Source organism: Pagrus major, chromosome 3 (assembly GCF_040436345.1).
Source record: "Pagrus major chromosome 3, Pma_NU_1.0".
NCBI lineage: Eukaryota > Metazoa > Chordata > Actinopteri > Spariformes > Sparidae > Pagrus > Pagrus major.
This window is the reverse complement of record NC_133217.1, coordinates 21,873,373-21,893,344: the sequence shown is the minus strand read 5'-3', so window position 1 is coordinate 21,893,344 and position 19,972 is coordinate 21,873,373. Positions and strand designations below refer to the sequence as shown.

Genomic DNA, 19,972 nt, shown 5'->3' with positions numbered 1-19,972 from the left:
GCTGAGTTATGGCGACAATGCTTGACCACTGTAATGTTGTAGCAATGAGACTGCTGGGGATTTATTAAAGCACAGCCCCTCCTGTCTTTTCTTTTCTGCTCACCTCCGCCCCTTCTGTTCCTTGACAAAAAGGACCCTATCTATCTATCTCCAAGCCAGGAACACACACTCACCTTGTCCTGCCTCTGCTGGCATCTAGAGTAGACACCCACCCAAACACACACACACACACACACACACACACACACACACACACACACACACACACACACACACACACACACACACACAAAAAAAATCATTTTGGCCCCTTCCTATTGTACAATTTTGGATGTGCAATCTTACTCTTAGACAGTGGAGTTCTCAACATTAGTAACAAACAACAATAGTCTACCAACTGGCATTTCCAGGGCTTTTAACCACATCTCATGGTCTTCATCAGTGAATGGAACTAGCTCAGGTGTCACCACATAAGCCAATGCATATGACTTTCCGATACTGCAGAAATGTCCACTTTATAAATAACACTTTATAACCATTATTAATAAATGGTAAATGTATAGCTAATTAAACATTAGTTAATAGTTACTCACTGTTTACAATGAAATTATTTATAAACCATTTAATTAAGCAACTGTTTATTGTAAAGTTTCGATTGATGTTTATAACACTTTGTAAATGGTTAATAATTTTAACAGTGAAATAACTATTAACTAATGTTTAACTAACTATAAATGTACCATTTATTAATTATGGTTATTATGAAGTGTTGCCAAAAGTTCTTCTCACCCTGGGCTGGATTACCAGCCAAGCAGTGTGGGAAATTGCCCATGGGCCCCAAACTGAAATGATAAGATCTCAAGGTGGCTGATGCCTTTGGAGGGGCCCCATGCCAAAATGTTGACGCCATTAATTGTCAATATCATGCTTACATGGTGGATATTCTTAAACAAACATGTACCATATATAACTAGAAAGTCAAGTGCATCCCCTCACCAAGGGCCAACAGTCCTGCCACCAGCCATCTAAATACACCAGATCATCTCATGTAATAGAATATCCATGACATGACTATGCTCATGTTTTCATCAAGATCCATGTATAATTCCCTGAGAAATTAACAAAAATATTGAAAAACAACAGTAACAACAACAAAAATCCCAACGTTTAAGGAAGGGAGATTTATCCACACCATAAGCTAATGAGGTCTGTTCTGGGCCATGTCCCATCCTCCATCCACATTTGGTTGAAATCCACCTGGTGAGTTTCTGGGAATGTGTGTGTTTGGGGAGGGCTCAGTAGTGGCCCTGCAAAACAAATGAAGAGATCTGCTGGTATTATTGCAAAATCTTTAAGATTTCAATTCTGGTTGATTGGGTGGTAATGCTAAGAACATTCTGATAATATAAGCTGCAAAGTTGTGTTTTAAAAGGCTAGAAACCATACTTTAAGCAATTTCTTTATTAGGGATACAACAGGTAAAGACTGGTGTATTTGTTTATACTTCAAGGTAAAAAGTCTTCCCAATAAACATTGTGCAAATGAATGCTATTTCAAACAGCACACAAATGGCAGACCCTGCCATTGACAAGGCAAATAGCTCTAAAGAAACTGAGTGTAAATATCCAGCTATAGCCGAATAAATGCCCTCCGTCAAAAGGAAAAAAATGTAATCTGATATGATGAAAATCTTAAGGATTGGAGCTTTAACAGTTTCAACGCGTTTCCGGTGCAAATCAACAAACAAAGTTTATTTCTGTATTCTACTGCAGCAGCCTTATTATTCTGTGTTGTTTTGAGATACTGACACTTCTAGAAAAGTCAGGGCAACAAGCTGATGCCTCTTGAAAAAACTTTGATGTATTTCGCTTGTTTTGAGAAAATTTGGTTTTTGGACGGACAATATATGAAATGACTTGGTTAGGCAGATATTTTTTCAGCTAAGGTTTGCCTCTGCTTACGCGTGTTGGCATATGTGAATTTGCATGAAAATACATACGACATTGTTGTATGCTCAGCAGATGTTGGGGATTTATTAGTAGCATACTATAAGCAATAATACTGTAGGCTCTGACAGTGATAATGAGTATTAATATATTGAAATTACATCATGAACAGCAGCTGTTGTGCTGTATTTGTTCAGGTTTGAGGCTCTCTTGTTTGGGGCCGGGTGGAGGAGGAGGCTGCCTGGAGCTATTGGCAGCGGAGTTCTGAATGTCAGCTCATTCATCTACATCAAGCGCACAAACCAGCAACCAAGGTGAAACGCTTTTTCCTCACGAGCGTCTGTTTCAGAAAAAAAAGAGAGAAAGGAAAGGGAGAGAGAAAAAAAACTTCGCTTTCTTGGCTGCGTCTTGGACCAATCTCCTCTCGTTTAATTCGTCTTTTCCTGCCTTTTTTCTCCCCCCTCATTTCGTCCCTCCCCCTAGAGCGAGACTCTCCGGTTGTGTTGTAGGCGCGTGTTATAAAGCGGAAAGCCCCGCCGTTCCCTTCAGATCTGAGCGCTCCCACCGCTGCGCGCACCAGCTATCAGACAATCAGGACGTGAACCTGCTCACAGCTATGACCCCGCTGCTCTCTCTACCTGGATTAACTCTCAAGTAGGCCTGTTTGTCGCCCCCACCCCCTCTAGCACCATCACTCCACAGCAGCAGCCTTCTCACCGGCTCCTCCGTCCTGCGCCCCAGCCTCCAACTCTCAGCTTTGTTCTGCGGTCATGGGGTGCGTTGTGTCCTTTTTGCCTGGGCTGCTGAGGGGCTTGACCGTGCTGTGAGGCGGATAGCAGGTGGATTTATGGTCCGCAAAACTGCGACTACCAGCCGAGGGAAATTAGTGGAACTTTGAGCTCCTGGAGGATGCAGGTGACGTGTTGGTGTGCCGTGTTCCTCCTGACGCCTGCACTTTGTCTGGTGAGTTACACACTTCTGCTCAGCCTGTTCTTCTAGCTCAACTTTCTCTACTTCACGCTGTTTTGACACAAAGTCTACGATAATTGTTCGAATTTTCTTACTCTGAGCGGACTTTACTCGGCTGAACTTGCGCATTCTCAAACGCGCGACTGCAGAGACGCTGTTCGGTTATTTCAGTGTGCGGCACAGTGCACAGAAAGTGTGTAAAGGACGGATAAAAACTTAATCTATGCACCTTTTGTAAATATTTGTTTGACAATAAAACTTGAACAAAGGGGTCATTTTCCGTGCGCAATAACACTGTGCGTTAAATTCACTTACTTTAAACTACTGAGAAAATCGGGCATCCGGGAAAAAATGTCTATCTAATGTGATGAAAATGAGGGGTTTTTTTATTTTGTTGTTGTTGCTTTTTTCTTTCTTTCTTTTTTTTTTTTTAGACAATTTGTTGTTAATCTGGCGCTTGAAACAGCTATCTTTAACCGGCACAGGCAACGGAATCGTCTCACGGGGGCGCCATAACAGACCAAAACTCCATGTCGATGGTCTGGCTGCCTGGACACCAGACTACACACTTGAAAGCAGGGAATACTGGGACCCAGTGACAGAGGCTTCGAGCCTTATATGATTGGTTCTTTTACAAAGTGTAAATGAAAATAGACGTTTATTGTCTTCGGTCTTGTTCAGCTCCCCTCAGTGATTAAAAGTCATCCAGACCATAACAGAAACAGCCCGCGATTAGATGAAACCTTTGATGAAAGGTATAACTTAATTTATTCTTAGATATGAAGATGAAATACATTCTAAAATCTACTTCAGTTTAAGTTGTTTAGTATGAGTAAAGCTTTGAAACTGCCGAACCGAGTGAGGCTTTACTGTCCGTTAGTTTACTGCCAATTCTTTGAATTTGACTCAAAAAGGACGATATCACTTAACGCTCTCTCTTTTCAACACAAAGAAGCAGAAAAGAAAGAAATATATCCTTTCCAACCATTTATAAATATGTACATTCTAGTTTTTAGATCGCCAAATTATTTATAATATCAGGCCTGAACAGAGAGGAAATCTAAATCCTACTCTTCTCTAATTAGACACACATTCAAGATCCAAAACTGCTCTGCTTAATTTCATTTATTTTTGATATGAATAGTTTGCATATTATATTATTCTATTTCTAATTTATACAATTGATCTCAACTGGCGGATTTCAGCAAACTGCCAACAGGTGTAATAGGAATATGAATACCAGTGAGAATTGTATCAAATGTAGGTATTACACATACTGGTAATTCTATAACTTTCCTTATATTCCCGTATATTATGAATATGTGCAAACCCCGTTTTCTGGCAGTTTGTATCCACAGTGGGTTTAGTGTGTAAACGTGTGTGACTTCTTCATTTTTCTTAAAACTAACATACAAAGTAAAACACACAGCTGGTGGATTTGGAGCTCTCCAAGGTGCTAAAGACATTTAAACACACTTTTCCCTTTAAATACGCAAAGAAGCAATATTCTGTAAGGAGCCATAGGGGAAATAAAAGGCCTAACTAGAATTATTTTTCAATAGAAAGATAAATAATCGTAATTGAGTTTTTAAATTGAAACTGATGTTTAAAGCTTGTATGGTTTGACCTCTTTTTGACACCAGTCTCTGCTTGTGACATATTTGCCTGCAAAGCTGAAATTTTTACCACTTTCCTCCCTCTTGAAAAAAGAAATCTCCGAATACCGTTGTGCCCTATTTCTGAATTAAATCCTGAAGCCTGGTGTCATTTATAGACATCAAACATAAGCGTTAATTTCGTGTCAAATTCCTGCTGTCGAGGGAAAGGTGTGACTTTTAAATACAGCGCATGGGTGAAGAAAATCCTCTACTGCTTCTCCACTAAATCCTGTCCGCCGTGTTGTCTTAGTTGAATTGTGTAGCTGGAGGAAAAAGCACACATACAAAGCCACCCCGCCTAGAGTAACCCGATCTTATTGTGTAGCCCGTTAACAGTCAGCCTTATCCACGGCAGCGGGGATTAGAGCTGAACTTTGATGGTTTTATTTCGTGTTAAAGGCTCTTGTCTCTGCTTAAGCCTCTTGTCTGAGAGCCGCGCCTTGACCCCGATAACAGCACAGCTCAGGTATAGACAGCATTACAGTCCATAGCACAGAGCGGGACGAGCACCTATGGGTCCAATATTTAATTAGCGCACCCACTATTATTCCGGAAAGCAGATATCCATCTCGGATTTTTAGGATTTTCTTATTTATATTATTGCACTGAAGCTTCTGTTTATTTAATTCACAGCATTTAACATGGATAAAAGGTGAAAGGCATTGTGTTCAATACAGCTTATTGTTTTATACTTTAGAAAACGCTGTATGATGCTTAAATTCATATCAAACTGTAGAAAAAACAATGGAATTCTAAAACCATACTATATTGTTGTTTTGATAATTTTTCCCTTTCAAAAGTTAACTAGTTCTCATATATATATATATAGATTCTTTTATAAATATAAAAGAAACAGGAACAGGAATAGTATAGTATTTGCTCTGTGGTTAGATTAACATCTGTCAACCTCTGTGCCGAAAGAATCTAAATTCTTTAATTCCCAACAGCTATTTGATTTAGCTGTAAATCCACTTATTTTCATTTATATAAATACTGCTGTTATTCACATGTGTTTTTATTGTTTATATTCTTAATCTATCTGTCTGTTAAATCTCTGATTGGTCTTGTATTGTATTTACATCCTTAATACACACTTTTGAATATGCCGCTTTTGTACATTTTTGCTCTTCCTTGTATTATTCGTATTGTGAGTTGTATCATTATTTGCTGCTTTAGCGACTGTTTTTCTGTTGTGGGATCATTATATTTGTTCTCATCAGTTTGGCCTCTTAGTCACAGATATGAAGTCAGACCACAGGAGGGATTTAAGGACTGAGGCATATTGACACTGCTGCATTTTTAAAGAACTGACAGATGTGGTTCTCGTCTGGGCCTTGGTGCCATATTTTGACTTGAAATCAGGCGATGAGGTGTCTGTGGTTGCTTGCACACCCCACTTTCTTCCCCTGGGGTTACAGATGTAAAGGGCCCACTGGCAACAGTCATAGCAGTCACATTAAGGTGTTGTTATCAATGCAAATGGTGCCTACAGTGTCAAGCAGTCTGCTCGTGGAGAGGAAAGAAAGTCGCACTGAGATCACTTCAGCACAGTTCACACAGTGTGGAACCTCCCCAACAATACCCCCCATGACTGAACAAACACACACATAAACATAGAGATATAGGCTGCACGCAGTCGGACAAGTGCATAGTATGGCCATCAAGTGAGAGCCATGGAGAGCGTGGGGTGTTCTGTATTTTTTAGCCCAGATGTTGACTAAGTGAACATTTCTCTCAATTCCTTGTTCAACCTTTGTGCTACTTAGCTTTTAAAGCAGCATGGAGGCGTCACTTTGGAGCTATTCAAGTCCAGCTGCTGGAGAGAGTGAAGTACAAAAGGGCCAAGGGTTCAGTCTCTGAGAACAACACTGTGATTCCCATGCTGCCATTGCCGCTGTCTCAGTGGCCTCACCTCAGTTACCCAGCTCTGTCAAATTCGCCAGATTTCGCTCAGTGACAAGTGGTTGCCAGCTGCAGTGATTGCTTTCATATATGTCGTGGGGGTTCTCAAAATGCAGATCAAGCAATGCTTAAGGGAATCCAGGAGGGATGCTCAGCAGTAATTTAGACAACCATGAGGAGGTTCCAATGGTGCTTAAAGGTTTTTGTCTTGTTCTTAAGGAGGTTCCAGGTGTCACTGAAGAAGGTGCAGAGGTCTTTAGTTAGTGTCATGGGAGGTTTGGAGTGTCTTAGAGATCGTTCAGGTGATTCTAGTCCTTGAGGGGGGTTTAAGAGACCTTGAGAGTGTTCCACGAGTCATTGGGTTGTTTTTAAAGGTCCTGAAGGGATGACACAGGTCATCTCCAGCAAAATGAACATTAGAAGAATTTAATTCACTACAAATAATTATACTTAGAGAAGGTGACGATGATTTACTATAATTTCTACTGATTAAACTATTGATTTGTTCTAATTAATGATTAATTATTTTGTCTGTAAAAAAATAAAAATGTGGAACATAGTCTTTACAGTTACCCACAGTTGAACGTGTGAAGTCTGAACAATGTCTTCAAATTAAATGTTTTGTCTGACCAAGAGTTCAGAAGCCAAAGATGGTAATGAAAACGCACATTTGAGATATTTTACTTGGAAAATAATTGAAAAGATGAATCAATTACCAAACTTTTCTGTTGGTCAATTAATTAATCGACTAACACATTGTGTTGCTGTTGTGTTACACTGTTTGACCAAAAAAGAAGAGAAAATGCTCTTCTATATTCATAATATACTGCTTATACAACCACAATTCTGAATGAGGAGAATTAATGAAATTAGTATTTGATACAATGACGTCAAATTGAAACTGAGGTTTCATGTGTGAAGCTGACCTTTGACCTTCAATCAGAATGCTGCTGTGTATCTCAGCAGAAAGATTAATGGTGCACAACTTTGGAATTGACACATCAAGGTGACTCCGTCTTGTTGTAGTGCTTTATATTGCGTGAACTGTTACCTCTGCGTAACCTCTGTGAGGGGCCGAGGACTCATCAGCATGGTGAGTCTTGGGCTGTCTGATCTGAGCTCAGCCTCCCCAGGCAGCCGCACGCTCCCACAAACAGTCAAAACAACACATGACCTTGGTTTGGCCATAAAGTCGATGATAATAGCACCTACTGCAGTGAAAACAACCACAATTTTTCTTCCCTGCATACGTGATTGCAGGGATGACTATTGAGATCCAGAGGGGGGTGAATGAGAAAAATCTGCCTTGAATCTTTGATGGTGTTAAATTGGAGAGGAAACTCCCTCAAATATTAACACAACAACTACCCAATCTGACTTTGCAGCTTGGATGCTGATGCTGTCAGTGTGTGTGTTTGTGTGTGAGTGTGTGTGTGTGTGTGTGTGCGCAGATGATATATTTGAGGCGGTCGGCATCTGTGATTAATGACCACAGCCTCTATTCTCTCCTTTACGCGCTGCTCCAGATTTTCAATCGCGTTCACAGTTCAGAGGTCAAAGCTGGAGCTGATTGTTGAAGGGCGTTGTTCTCAGAAAATCTAACCCGACTCAGGTTTGATCCTGAGGGAAGGCCCCCCCCCAACACACATACACACACACACTCCCTGTGCTTCCCTCTCCACGTAGAACAATCCGTTTATGGCAAAGCGTGTGGTACATTGATAGCAGCACTTTGAAGCAGCCCGGTGAGAGGAGTGTCTCTGAAGGCAGGAGGCGATTAGATAACCTCGTCCAACCTGCTTTGCATCTCCAGGTACTCCTGTGACTCCAGAGTCCGCCGTGTGCTCAGCTCGTCACAGCTGAAGTGATAGAGCAGACCTCTCCAACACTCACACTGATATCTGCATTCACATGAGATGATTCAATAGTCTTTTTGATGGCACTCAGTGCCTGCCTCCACCGTCTTTTTCATGACTTATCTTGTTTTCTGAAGATTTAACATTTAAAATCCACAAAATAGCAGATGTGTATCTAAAAATGTAGCAATTTATACTATACTATACTATATACTACTTATATTTTTAATTAATTAATTTAATGAAATAGGCTCGTTTTTAGTGACTAACACAGATCATTTTTAGTCCATTTTTCCACTGGGCTTCACAGAGCCTTTTTAGTGTCCTTCTGCTAATTGTTTTGGGTCTTTTTGGCTAATTTACAACCCAGGCATTTTTCTCAGGAGTTGGTGGTTCTCAAACAGAGCAAAAAAGACAGTAAGTATTGGACATTCATCAAGTGGACAAATGAATGCTGATGTTCCTCTATGTGCTGGATGTGTCAGTAGGCAACAGTAACATGTTAGCCATAGTAGCTTTAATTGGTAGCTTGTCAATGTATGTTTTCTGCTTGTTCTGCAGCTACCGCATGGCCAAGAATGAATTCCTGCTGTTTTTAAGACTCCTGGTCTGAAGACAATTCAATGCAAATTTTCAGATATAATCACAGCATCACCTACTGGCTACAGGAATTGACAGTATACACTTATTCTCCAAGCAGGTTGACCGCATACCGTTTAAAATGGTCTTTAAAAAAAGCCGTAGGACATTGACAATGCCATATTGTAAAGCTTGTCAGTTTTCATCGAACGCTGTTAATGGCAACGCATCATTTGCCATAAATCAGGAAGTTGTTGTAACATGAGTGTACATTGTTGAATCTTCCCAAAATTTTTCATGTTTGATCAGAGTAATGGCCTTACGATATTGACCTGCCAGATAGAAGTTATATTCTTTGCATCACCTACTGGCAACAGGTGACTTTCATTTAGCTTACATGAAATTCTCGATGAGGTCTACCTTTGAGATACTTGAACCTAACATGTAATTAGTCCGTGTTCTCTAGTGCCACATAGTGGACACAGATAGTGACATTGAACTGTGTGTTCACCAGACAATGTTTTGCCACAAGCATCAACACGCTCACACATGCTTGCAGCTTAATTGATTTTAGAATCTATTCCTGCCATCTAATGGTCATTATTATTAGCAAACATTTGCGCATGAGTGTGTTTAATAGGTGATGGCTTCACTGGCGATTGGGTCTATTAGACACATTTGGTCTGATCAGAGTCTGGCTCTCCCTCACTGATTGGTCTCCAGTGATGCTTCATAAAATCTGCTCCACAGCTTTCCTCACACTCTTCCAACTGTGACATTTTTTCAGTTTTCTGTTTTACCTATTTTATCCCATCACCATCACCAGCCTCAAGCATGCTCACAACCACTAGGAGTCACTAGCCAAGAGATAAGGACATCGTTAAACTGACTTCTTCCACTGGAATTTAAGTTGAAGTCAATTTAATTTAATTAAACAGCCCAACGTTACAAACTTTTCAATCTGTTCATCACATTCTCATCAACCCTCTAAATTAAAATGAAAATGAAATTTCTGAACTTTGTCACACTGTCATTCCAGTCTCACTAGACTTTATTATCTTACGAACATATACCCTATATCCAATAATGGAATGTAACTAAGTACTTTAACTTAGGTACTGTACTGTGTACAATTTTGAGGTACTTGAGTATTTCGTTTTTTCTGCTACTTTATACTTCCACTTGTAAATGGAATGGTAAATAAACCATTTCTATAGCGGTTTTCCAGTCTACTGACAACTCAAACTGCTTTACAACACTTGTTGTATAGTTCGGAGACAATTATTGTACTTTTTACACTCCACTACATTTATTTGCTAAGTTATTTAACAGATTACATACTGCATCAGAGCCACAGTAGTGCATTTTTTAATTAATTTATTGACGAAAAACCCCACTTATTCCAGTACTAAGAAAAATGCTGATCATCGGATCCAACAATCAGCCAGCCCATACGTGTAAATATATCTATAGTTTACTGTTCATTTTTAAAGTTATATTTAGTGCCAGAAAAATTACTTTTGATATTTAAGTTTGAGTTAAGTTTAATATGAGATTATTTAAGACTTTTATTGAAGTACCTTTCCTATTGGGGACTTTCACTTTTCACAAATTAACATTATATAAGTATGACTTCTGGGTACTTTTTACAACACTACCTGTATCTTTAGATGCATGAGTAATAAGTAAAATAATTTTTACTGCCACAGTTATGTTAATTGATATTCTCAGTAAATATGTACAAAAAGTTATAATTTCACAGGAACATATGACACCCTCACTTTATCTGAATGTGACCAGTTTTCTAGCTCTGCAAATGATCCTCCAGCTGCCCTCATTTTTTATTAAGTACTAGATGGCAATAAGGACATGACAGACAAATTACTATAATATCTATTATCTTCATGATTGTAAGAAGATATAGTATAGGTGTACATTTACCCTTATCTTCATCACTTTGTGTCAGCGTTTCGACCATAAAAGGTAAAATAAATATCTTCACCAGTTAGGTCACATACAACACATTGATTGAAATTCTTAATTGAAAAGATTGAAATTCTTGATCACTCCTCATAGATACATTGACAGTAAAAATGATCCCTTTCGTATTAGATTTTTTTCATTAAATTCTCCTCAGAACTATCAAATTAGGGAGACTCTCGTTTTCTGGAATCTTCCTATTTTACGAAAGATATTTCTTTAAGGTTGAAATTGAGATTAATGACTTCACTGTTTTAAATTGCATGACCAAGCCTGGTATATACTGAAGAGATAAGTGATTCAGTTCCAGCTACTCAGGCTGAATTAACTCTGGTGGTAAGATACTGTATGAATAACACTGTCTGTGCTCTGGTACTGACTGGATACGGTGCAGGCTTTGGATTTGGAGCTGTAAAGTGATGGATTGCCTTTCTTTCTAACCTGATGATGGGCTTGACTGACCAGTGACACAGAGTAGGCTGAGATGCTGTACTCCTCAAGGGAGGAGGAGGTGGAAATGGTGGAAATGTAGAGGAGGTGTGTGTGTAGTATATGTGTGTGTGTGTGTGCCTCCCTCCGCTGCGTCGGCAGTGATGGATCTGCCATCGGAGCTCACGTCTTCTGCACAGTCCGACAGTCATGGCGCCCACTGATGGGAATTACCAGCCATGTCCGTTATCTTCTCCTTTAGATCTTTCCATCCTGTTAGGTTACAGTGACTGGCCATGCAGGCGGTGTCGTCCCGATCCAGAGACATGTATGGATGACTTACAAAAAAATCAATGAGCGATGAACACTCATGTGAGCACTTCAAACCAGGGTTTTGTCCCATATATTGGCTGACAATATTGGAGTGTTTCTGTAGCAGAGAAATCGTTGCAGTGGAATGTGGAAGGCTTTTACTCAACAGTGCAAAAGCTGCAAATAAGTCAGCTTCGCCATGTCTGAAGAGCTGTTAAAGAATTCTATTGGTTTCTTGGAGAATAGTATCAAATGCTCTTAAGTACTGGATTCATACCGTAAAATTTATCAAAAGTCAGGACAATCCTCTGTACCGAATAAAGAATTTATCAAAAAATCCCATGTCGGTGAACCTTTCACAATTTATCCATGAATATACATACCAGTGAAGACAAAAAAACAGTATAAAATCAGGTCAAGGTTACATTTTTTTACTTTTTGAATCCATAGGTAGATTTAGTTTGCAGTAGAAGACCATGCATCCATCTTAACACACATTTTTCAACAAAATACACAGATATAATAAAACAAGATAAAAGCTCCACTAATCTGGATTTAAGACAGAATAAACAAAAAAATCAATTTAAATAAATAGCCTTGAGAATAAAGAAGGAAATTTTTTTTTTTTATTATTTAAAAACTAAATCCATAAATAGACATTGCATATAGCATCATTTTGCTACCACTTTGATAGCTGCTGGAACAAAGCTGGATTTATATAGCTTTGTCCTACACCTTTGGACTATAAACCTCTGATCAAAGGGAATCACCATTACTGTATTTCTGCGACCTTACAATTTTGTCTAATGCCACCAATATGTCTTCCAGAAATAGTCAAATATGATAAAACATTTTAAGTTTAAAGCTGCTGTGAGCATTGTCATAATTATAGCTTATATCCTGTCCGGTTTGCAGTTTGTAACCCCCTCCCTCCTCTCTATGGCACTTCAGGAACGCAGAGCGGTAATTACCAGACATAGCAGCATACAGGAGGATCCTGCTCTGTGTGTGTTTTCGCACAGACAGGACCGCTGTATGGAGTTCTGTTCTCTGGCAGGGATGCCAGAAAAGTTATTTTCTCTTTTACTGCATGAGCAGGTGGAGGACAGACATGGGTTACTGACCAAACACAGTTACTCTTAGTAATATAGATATATTAGTTTCTTTACAAATCTATTACAGTAAAGTAAATGTGTTTAAGGAAATTCGAGGATGTCATCTTGGGCTTTGGGAAACACTAATCACTCACATTTTTTTTCACAATTTTCTTTTCTTTTCTTTTTATAGACCAAACAACTAATCAATTGATCGAGAATATAATTAAAATAAAAAATAATCAAATAAAGTTAGTTGCATCACTTAAATTACTCCAACATAAACTGCATTGTCTTAGAAGTCATCTTACTCATCTGACTGGTTACATCTATTCGGGGAGTGCTACCAAGCCTGGGAGAAAGCACTACCTGAGAGACCACACTCAGGGCTAAACAGGCCACGGAACGTTAACATTCTGGCCAGCTATCTGCAGAGAACTGGTAATGCTAACCAGCCGCTTACACCAACCTACCAAAATGTGACTGTCTGACCTAAACCTTGTGAAGATGTTTTTTTAAATCACAGTTTCCTGCAACATACCACAAAAAAGTCACATTTCATCACAGTTGGTTTAAGTCCTGGATATTCAGTCACTTTGGACTGCTGTAATCAGAAAAACTCCAAGACTTGCAAGCTGGTGTAGCTAGTTACTTTAAAGTGGGCTGTTTGTTAAATATTGCAGTTATCCATGTTCTACATCTGATCACTTTCTCAGATCTTCATATCAGAGCACAACACAAAATCTTAACACTATACTGTATCTTCAAAGCAGCAACTCTATCCGACACCTGTGGTTCACTTTCAGACGTTGTAGTACTAAACCAGATGGAGTGAGAGCCATGTGAGATGTGGAACAAAACAGGAAAAGGAAAAAGGAAAAGAGGAGGGAGGTGAGAGACTTCCATGCCTGGCCTGCTTTACGAGTACAGTACTCCAATTTGTTGTCAACACCAACATGTCTGTCAGGCTGGGTTGTTTGTGCTGCTGCTGTCACTCTGAGCAAACAAGCTGATATATAATTCAACCAAGGAGAAGCAGGCTGAAAATTGTCAACACTGATGGTTTTTTGAAGAGTAACAATGATAAAGTCTCTTAGGTTTAACAACAAACTGTCAACCTGTGTGTTATTCCTCTCTGCCTCCTTGCTTGTAGATAGATGGAAAAGTAGACAGAACAGAGAATGTCAACAACTATCAACATTTGAGATACAAGATATTTTTTGTGTGACATGCTGAGCAGGAAATCTCAGGATTCATGTAACCAATTATATGTTTCAATTCAAATGGTTTCATACAGAGTAGCACCAAGTTCATTTATTGGGATGAACAGGGGTCAGTCTTATGTTTAAAATCTTTCCCTCAAATGATTGTTATTTGAACTCCATCTCATAGAACTCACATTCACACTGCCAAGCAGCAGAACATGCATTTTGAGAGAAATTACATTTTTAGGGGACACTGTTGTAATGGGATAGACACTGGCTGCTAAAATCAACGTAAAACAGGTATTAGAGCTCTCTTTAGTTTGACAAACAATGTTTCACCCCAAAAAGCCTTTCCTCAGAAAAAGAATGGCACCGTTTGTTTGTCCAAATACCTAAAAACTGTTTTCCTGACAAGCAACAAGCCCCAAACATGCGAATTACAAATGTATTTCTTAGAAGGAAGGTGTCTAAGCTATGACATGGAGGACCATCAACAGTCAATGTTAGTTAACCCTAACCTTAACAGTTGGGCAGCCTTTACTCAAGCCAAAGCAAGTAAAAGACCCACCAATCCATTAGATGATAGTGTGTTTTAACCTGTCCAGGCGTGGAAATTACACACAGTGAAGGTGCAGTACCAGCAGGGGGAGATAATGATAGGCGCAAAGAATGAATGTAGTATAAAGAGCCAGAAAATTGGGTGGGTTGGCCACTTACAGTACTTTTATCCAGGAGACCAGGCTTTGAATGAACCATGATCTTTTCCCCCCAGGGTGCCAGACATTGAATGTTTATTACTACACAGAGCAACAGTAGCTTTTATTTCTGTGCTGTGTTTGTGCCCAAATATTTATTCTCCTTTAACTACTTGTTCTCCACCAACTCCTTAAATATCTGTTTCTTTAGCTTTTATATGCTCCACTGAGTTCAACAGCTAGTCTCTAACTATGTCTGTCTGCTGTTTGGTGTTAGGCAGGTGGGTGTATCTAAGCTTGTTTGTTGAAAACAGCTAGCACCTGCTGCTGGAAACAAGGTTGATTTGAGTGGACTTCATGCGCCAAAAAAACAAAACAAAATTAGATTAAAGAGCCTATAAAGCTCTGAAGAGCTGGTTATCTGCAGATTTGGGTTATAATTAATCAATATTAGTGATAGCTTTCACATTATGCATAGTTGTTTAACACGGTTGTTAATATGAATGTATTGATTAGTGCAGCTTTAAATGTATAATGTATGTATATATCAGCTCAAAGTTATCAAATTCTCCATAACAAACAAACCCAGCTGTTTTTAAGCCTGACCACTGTTCATTTTGAAACTTAAAGCTATGGTCTACAATTTGAAAGATTGATCATTATTATTAACATTATTTAGATGGTGGTTATGGCCCAATAGTACGACCTACACAATGTGAAGAGCAAAAGGAACCAAATAAATCCATTCTCTCTAGCGCCTGCAAAACTGCAAAGAATGCTATGTTAGCATTGTAAGCTAAAATTGCTATCATGTTTACACCAAATCAGCCTATTTATTTGCTCGTGGCAGCTAAATGAAGCAGCAAGTAATGCAAGTAAGATGAATGAATGGATGAATGAAACCCCAATGCGAAGCGGAGGGGTTTCATTCATCCTGTCCGGATTTATTTCTCCATAACAACCTCTTGCCCGGTCACTACTCAACTGTTTTGCTAACCCTCCTCCCGGTCTTGTCCATTTGTTTTCAACGAAGCCTTTGCTAAATCAATATGATGGATTATCATATACGCGTTACGATGTGTGTATTTGTGTGTCTTATCTGTCATAAACAAGAGATTACGGTTTACGGGGCACGTTTGTGTCGCAGTCGTGGTGCTACTCAAACATCTGGGACACAGCTGGTCCGAGGCTCATGCAGGTTTAGTTTTCAGCCACAATGTGGAAGTGATCGTTGTGATTAAAGCTGACGGCAGCATCTGTTAGTCTCTTGGTCCTCAATAACTTTTAGAAGTGGCTAACTTAGCTGGTGATAAATAGTAACTTATTACCTAGCTGTAACGTAACGTAGCTGTAACATGCTAATGACGTTACGCTAGCTTGGCTGTGGAGCTTAGCTGTGGACATAGTAATGACTTACACGATTTACGTTAGTTTCAACGTGCATTGTACTAACTTTACTTGTGAATCCGACATCGTTACTCCGCATTCAAAGCTGGCGCCGTATTTCAGCCGGCTTGTTGCTCTTGTTGCTTGTTGCGGGAGGGGGTGTGTCGTGGGAGGCTCGGAGGGGAGAGCGATACGAGCTCGGAGGGGAGGGATTAAGGAGCACAGAGGAAAGGGGTGTGTGGGGGAGGGATGCTTTTTTCAAATCTTTCTCAGATTGTAGACCATAGCTTTAAATCTTTGGTTGAAAAATGTTTTGTGAAAATGGTTTTAATATCGTCTACCCTAGAATAAATAATTCACATGAAAAAAAAAAGAAACATAAAAATCATCAGAACAAGGTTACAAGGCATCAATATTCTCTCCCTGGTTTAAAATTAGCTTCCAGCAGCATAAGTGGATCATTTTTATTATTGCTCAGGCAATCATCAATTGAAGTAAATGAGTGCGTTCCTGCCAAAAGTAACTACGAAAGAAATCAAAATTATTATTTATTTATTTTTTTAGTAGAGAAGTAGAGAAGCACTGCAGAGAGTTGAGTGGCTGGAAAGTCAAAACTAGTCATTTCCCACCTCTCATAAAATTACATTTTTGGTCTGAAAGTGAGTAAATAATTCCTAGTATTGATTAGTAAATTGCTGTGTGTCAATCAGCTCACCCCACTGGATTGAATAGGCTGCAGCTGCTTTACATTTCTTTTTTTTCAGGATACAGACCCCAGGGGGCGCTGTTGGGCACTGTATCAAAAATTATGTAGTTAATGATAACTACATTAATTTCACTGCAAACACACTTAAATGCAGCTTATCCTGGTTCACTAATCAATACACTACAGGGCAGACCTTCATGTCCTTTTTTCTATCTGGGGCTCCATGATGGAATAGACCAATCACAGTCCTTATCAGCTCCCCAATGCTGCAAATGACAGGGCCTCATTACTTACAGCAGCCCTGAAGATTGAGGTCGTATTGATTTTCAGAAATACAATTCTATTTTTTGGCCTGTGGATGGTTTCTAGTCGCAATGGAGGGCAGAGAAAAGAGCCTTGAGGAGTGTGTGTATGCGGTTGACAGCTGTCAATCACATGTCAGTGAGATGAGAGTCATCCTTTAGAGAGGCGTCACATCGGTGAAAGGCAAGGAGGAGGAGGAGGCCTTCTATTCCTCCCTTATCTCTCTTTCTCATTCACTACTCCTCTCTGTCTCCTTGTTTGGGTTCATGCTCCCACTGACTTTCTATTCTCCATACCATCTCCTCAGACTCATGTGAGTAACTCTTGTTATAGAGCTGACCCTTGACTTCAAATGCTCCCTTCCTTTCTGGGAATCAGATGTACTCCTCCTTATTGTTTGCCATTTTCCAAATCTATTTCTCTCAATTCATGTTTTTCTACCTCAGGCAGAGAAAATGAATTTCGTGTAGATTGCAATATACAGTGTAAACATGCTCACATGCATGTCCCTGTTTACCGTCAGCCCTGTCTGTCAAAACAGTCTGAATTCAGATCGGTGCTGTAGAGGAGGGATTAAAGTATTGGGTCTATTGCAGGTGAAGAAGACACTGCAGCAGACAAGGAGATGTTTCTTTTCCTTAGTCAGCAAGTGTTCAGTGAACATCACCTTTATAGCAGCACACACTGCTGCCATGTGTCTGTTTGCCTGCTAGCATAAAGCCTGTTTGATTTATTTATCAGTGTTTTGTCAGGGCAGCGGCTTATGCTGCAATTCAAAACAGACATGCAGCTCATGTGCAGGTGAAATTCCATCAAGTCTGCTATTCCTGTGTACATTATACCTGCATCACAATCACAATCAGACCAGTCTTTGGTTTATCAATCTGCAATAAAAGTACAAGTTTAAACACAGACAGATGATTTGCAAAGTATTTTGGAAAGGTACTTTCTGTTAACAACAAGGAGTTTGTTTTATAACCCAACAGAACATGACATTCATCTCCCAGGCAGTTGTCATTATATAAAGTACATCCTATTTTAGAAATTATGTTATTAGAAACTTGGATATCACAAATAGCCTGGGTGTACCTCCTATTTTCACAAAGTAGATACTTTTCAAATTTTAAGTCCCCCTTAAATTCACAATGTAGATCAATCTATAGCAATTTTGAATGAACCATTGTGATTAAATACTGTACCCAGGTATCTGAAACTAACTCCTTACCATCACAAAGGAATTGGTGCTTTTAAACGTCAGTTTTATAGTGGACAAATTTTGTCACTTTAGTTGTACTTTTATACCCAACTTCCATTTCCAATCATGGCACATTTGATCAATCCCTTTTTGAAGTCTCCTGTTTTAGCCATAACGATGATGTCATTTGCGTACCATGTGTCTAATATAACTGTTATTACCACATCTAGGAGTATTGCAACCATTTGGTACCAAACAGTCCTTGAGGACATTAATAAATAACACAAATAATAATGATGAAAGATTTCCCCTGAGTATATTTTTCTTTATACAAATATTACACAGTAATAAACAATATTTCAGCTAGATGTGCTAAGTAAGACCGTGATATGTGGTAAAGCCAGTAAGGTGTAGTTTTGATCTATAGTTTAAAGCTTTTGAAGCAGGGCTGTTCCTGGGATTTTAAAAATACAGAGGTCAGGGGTCACCATTTGTCTGGTGCCACCTCACCAAAATAATTTTTTTAAAAAACACAAACTCATAGTTATTGGGTTACCAGATTCAGCCTATAAATGAAATATGATTTTTTGTGTAATTGCAGAGCATAAACTCCTCCTCAGGTTGTGTAAAAGCCCCAAATTACCAGGAACAATACTGAGGACATGAACCTGATGGGAACTACTGCCCTAACATAGAGAAGTGTAGAAGTCTTTTTCTTTCCTCTGATTTAAGTTGGTGCTTTCAGTAACAGCTCTCTTGGAAACCAAACATTTTCTTTTGCAATGGGAAACCTTGCGGTCAATGTTTCAAATCAAGTAAAATCAGAAACAGCAAACCATGTTTACTTGTGGGTTGGATTTGTTTTGTGGATTGTGAACACTTCAACACTGTTTTCCTCAAGTTTCAATGGAGCAATTCTCCAGCATATCAACATTTGCCAATAAACTGAACAAACTAAACTAATTTAAAAAACTGTCTCAGAACTCTTTTCTATTTGATTAAATGGTGATTTATAGGAAACATCCTGGGAAATTAAGAGGAAATTGCAGCCCATTTAAAGAAGATTACTGTTAAATTTCCCAACATAAAGGTCTGAATTAAGTTGGGCTATAACTAGTACATTTACTCCAACTCTACTTGAGTTTTACACTACATTTTTGACTAAAATATTGTACTTTTACACTGTATTTATGCTTGCATGCTGCATCGGAGCCAAAGCAGTGCATTTTTAAATTAATTTATTTGATCTGCAATGTATATATATATATATATATATATATATATATATATATATATATATATATATATATACATATATATATATATATATATATATATATATATATCAGAAAAATGCTTAATATCAGGTCTGAAAATTGCCGGGCCAATAATCTTACATGTAAATATATCTATGATTTAACTACTTGTACTTTTGATTTAAATACATTTAATATCAGAGACTTTAAGACTTTTTACTTTGCTACTACTATGGGTGGCTTTCACTTTTTCTGAAGTAATATTTTAACATGATACCTTTACTTTTACTAAGTATGACTTTTGGGTACTTTTTAGTCTAGTCAAATTTGAAGTTGACAGAGCTGGATCAAAAGTTACTGTTGGCCGCTGGAAACAGGCGTCTGTTTTTATCAAACCTAACTAAGTATAAAACTTTGTCTCTGTCATTCTGTGTGGCTCTCTGTCTCTCCCCTCGTCTCTCATTCCGTGTATGCTCGAGCGTTTATCAAATCAATTACTGC

At 38.8% G+C, this 19,972-nt stretch overlaps 1 protein-coding gene across 1 annotated transcript in view; it reads left to right on the top strand.

Annotated features, from left to right (window-relative positions):
* The first annotated feature begins 2,855 nt into the window (after nucleotides 1-2,855).
* nxph1 (neurexophilin 1) overlaps nucleotides 2,856-19,972 on the top strand; it is a 64,601-nt gene continuing 47,484 nt past the window's right edge. The window contains exon 1 of the mRNA XM_073463520.1: nucleotides 2,856-2,909. Within this exon, the coding sequence (XP_073319621.1) occupies nucleotides 2,856-2,909 (54 nt within the window). The remainder of the gene's footprint in view (nucleotides 2,910-19,972) is intronic.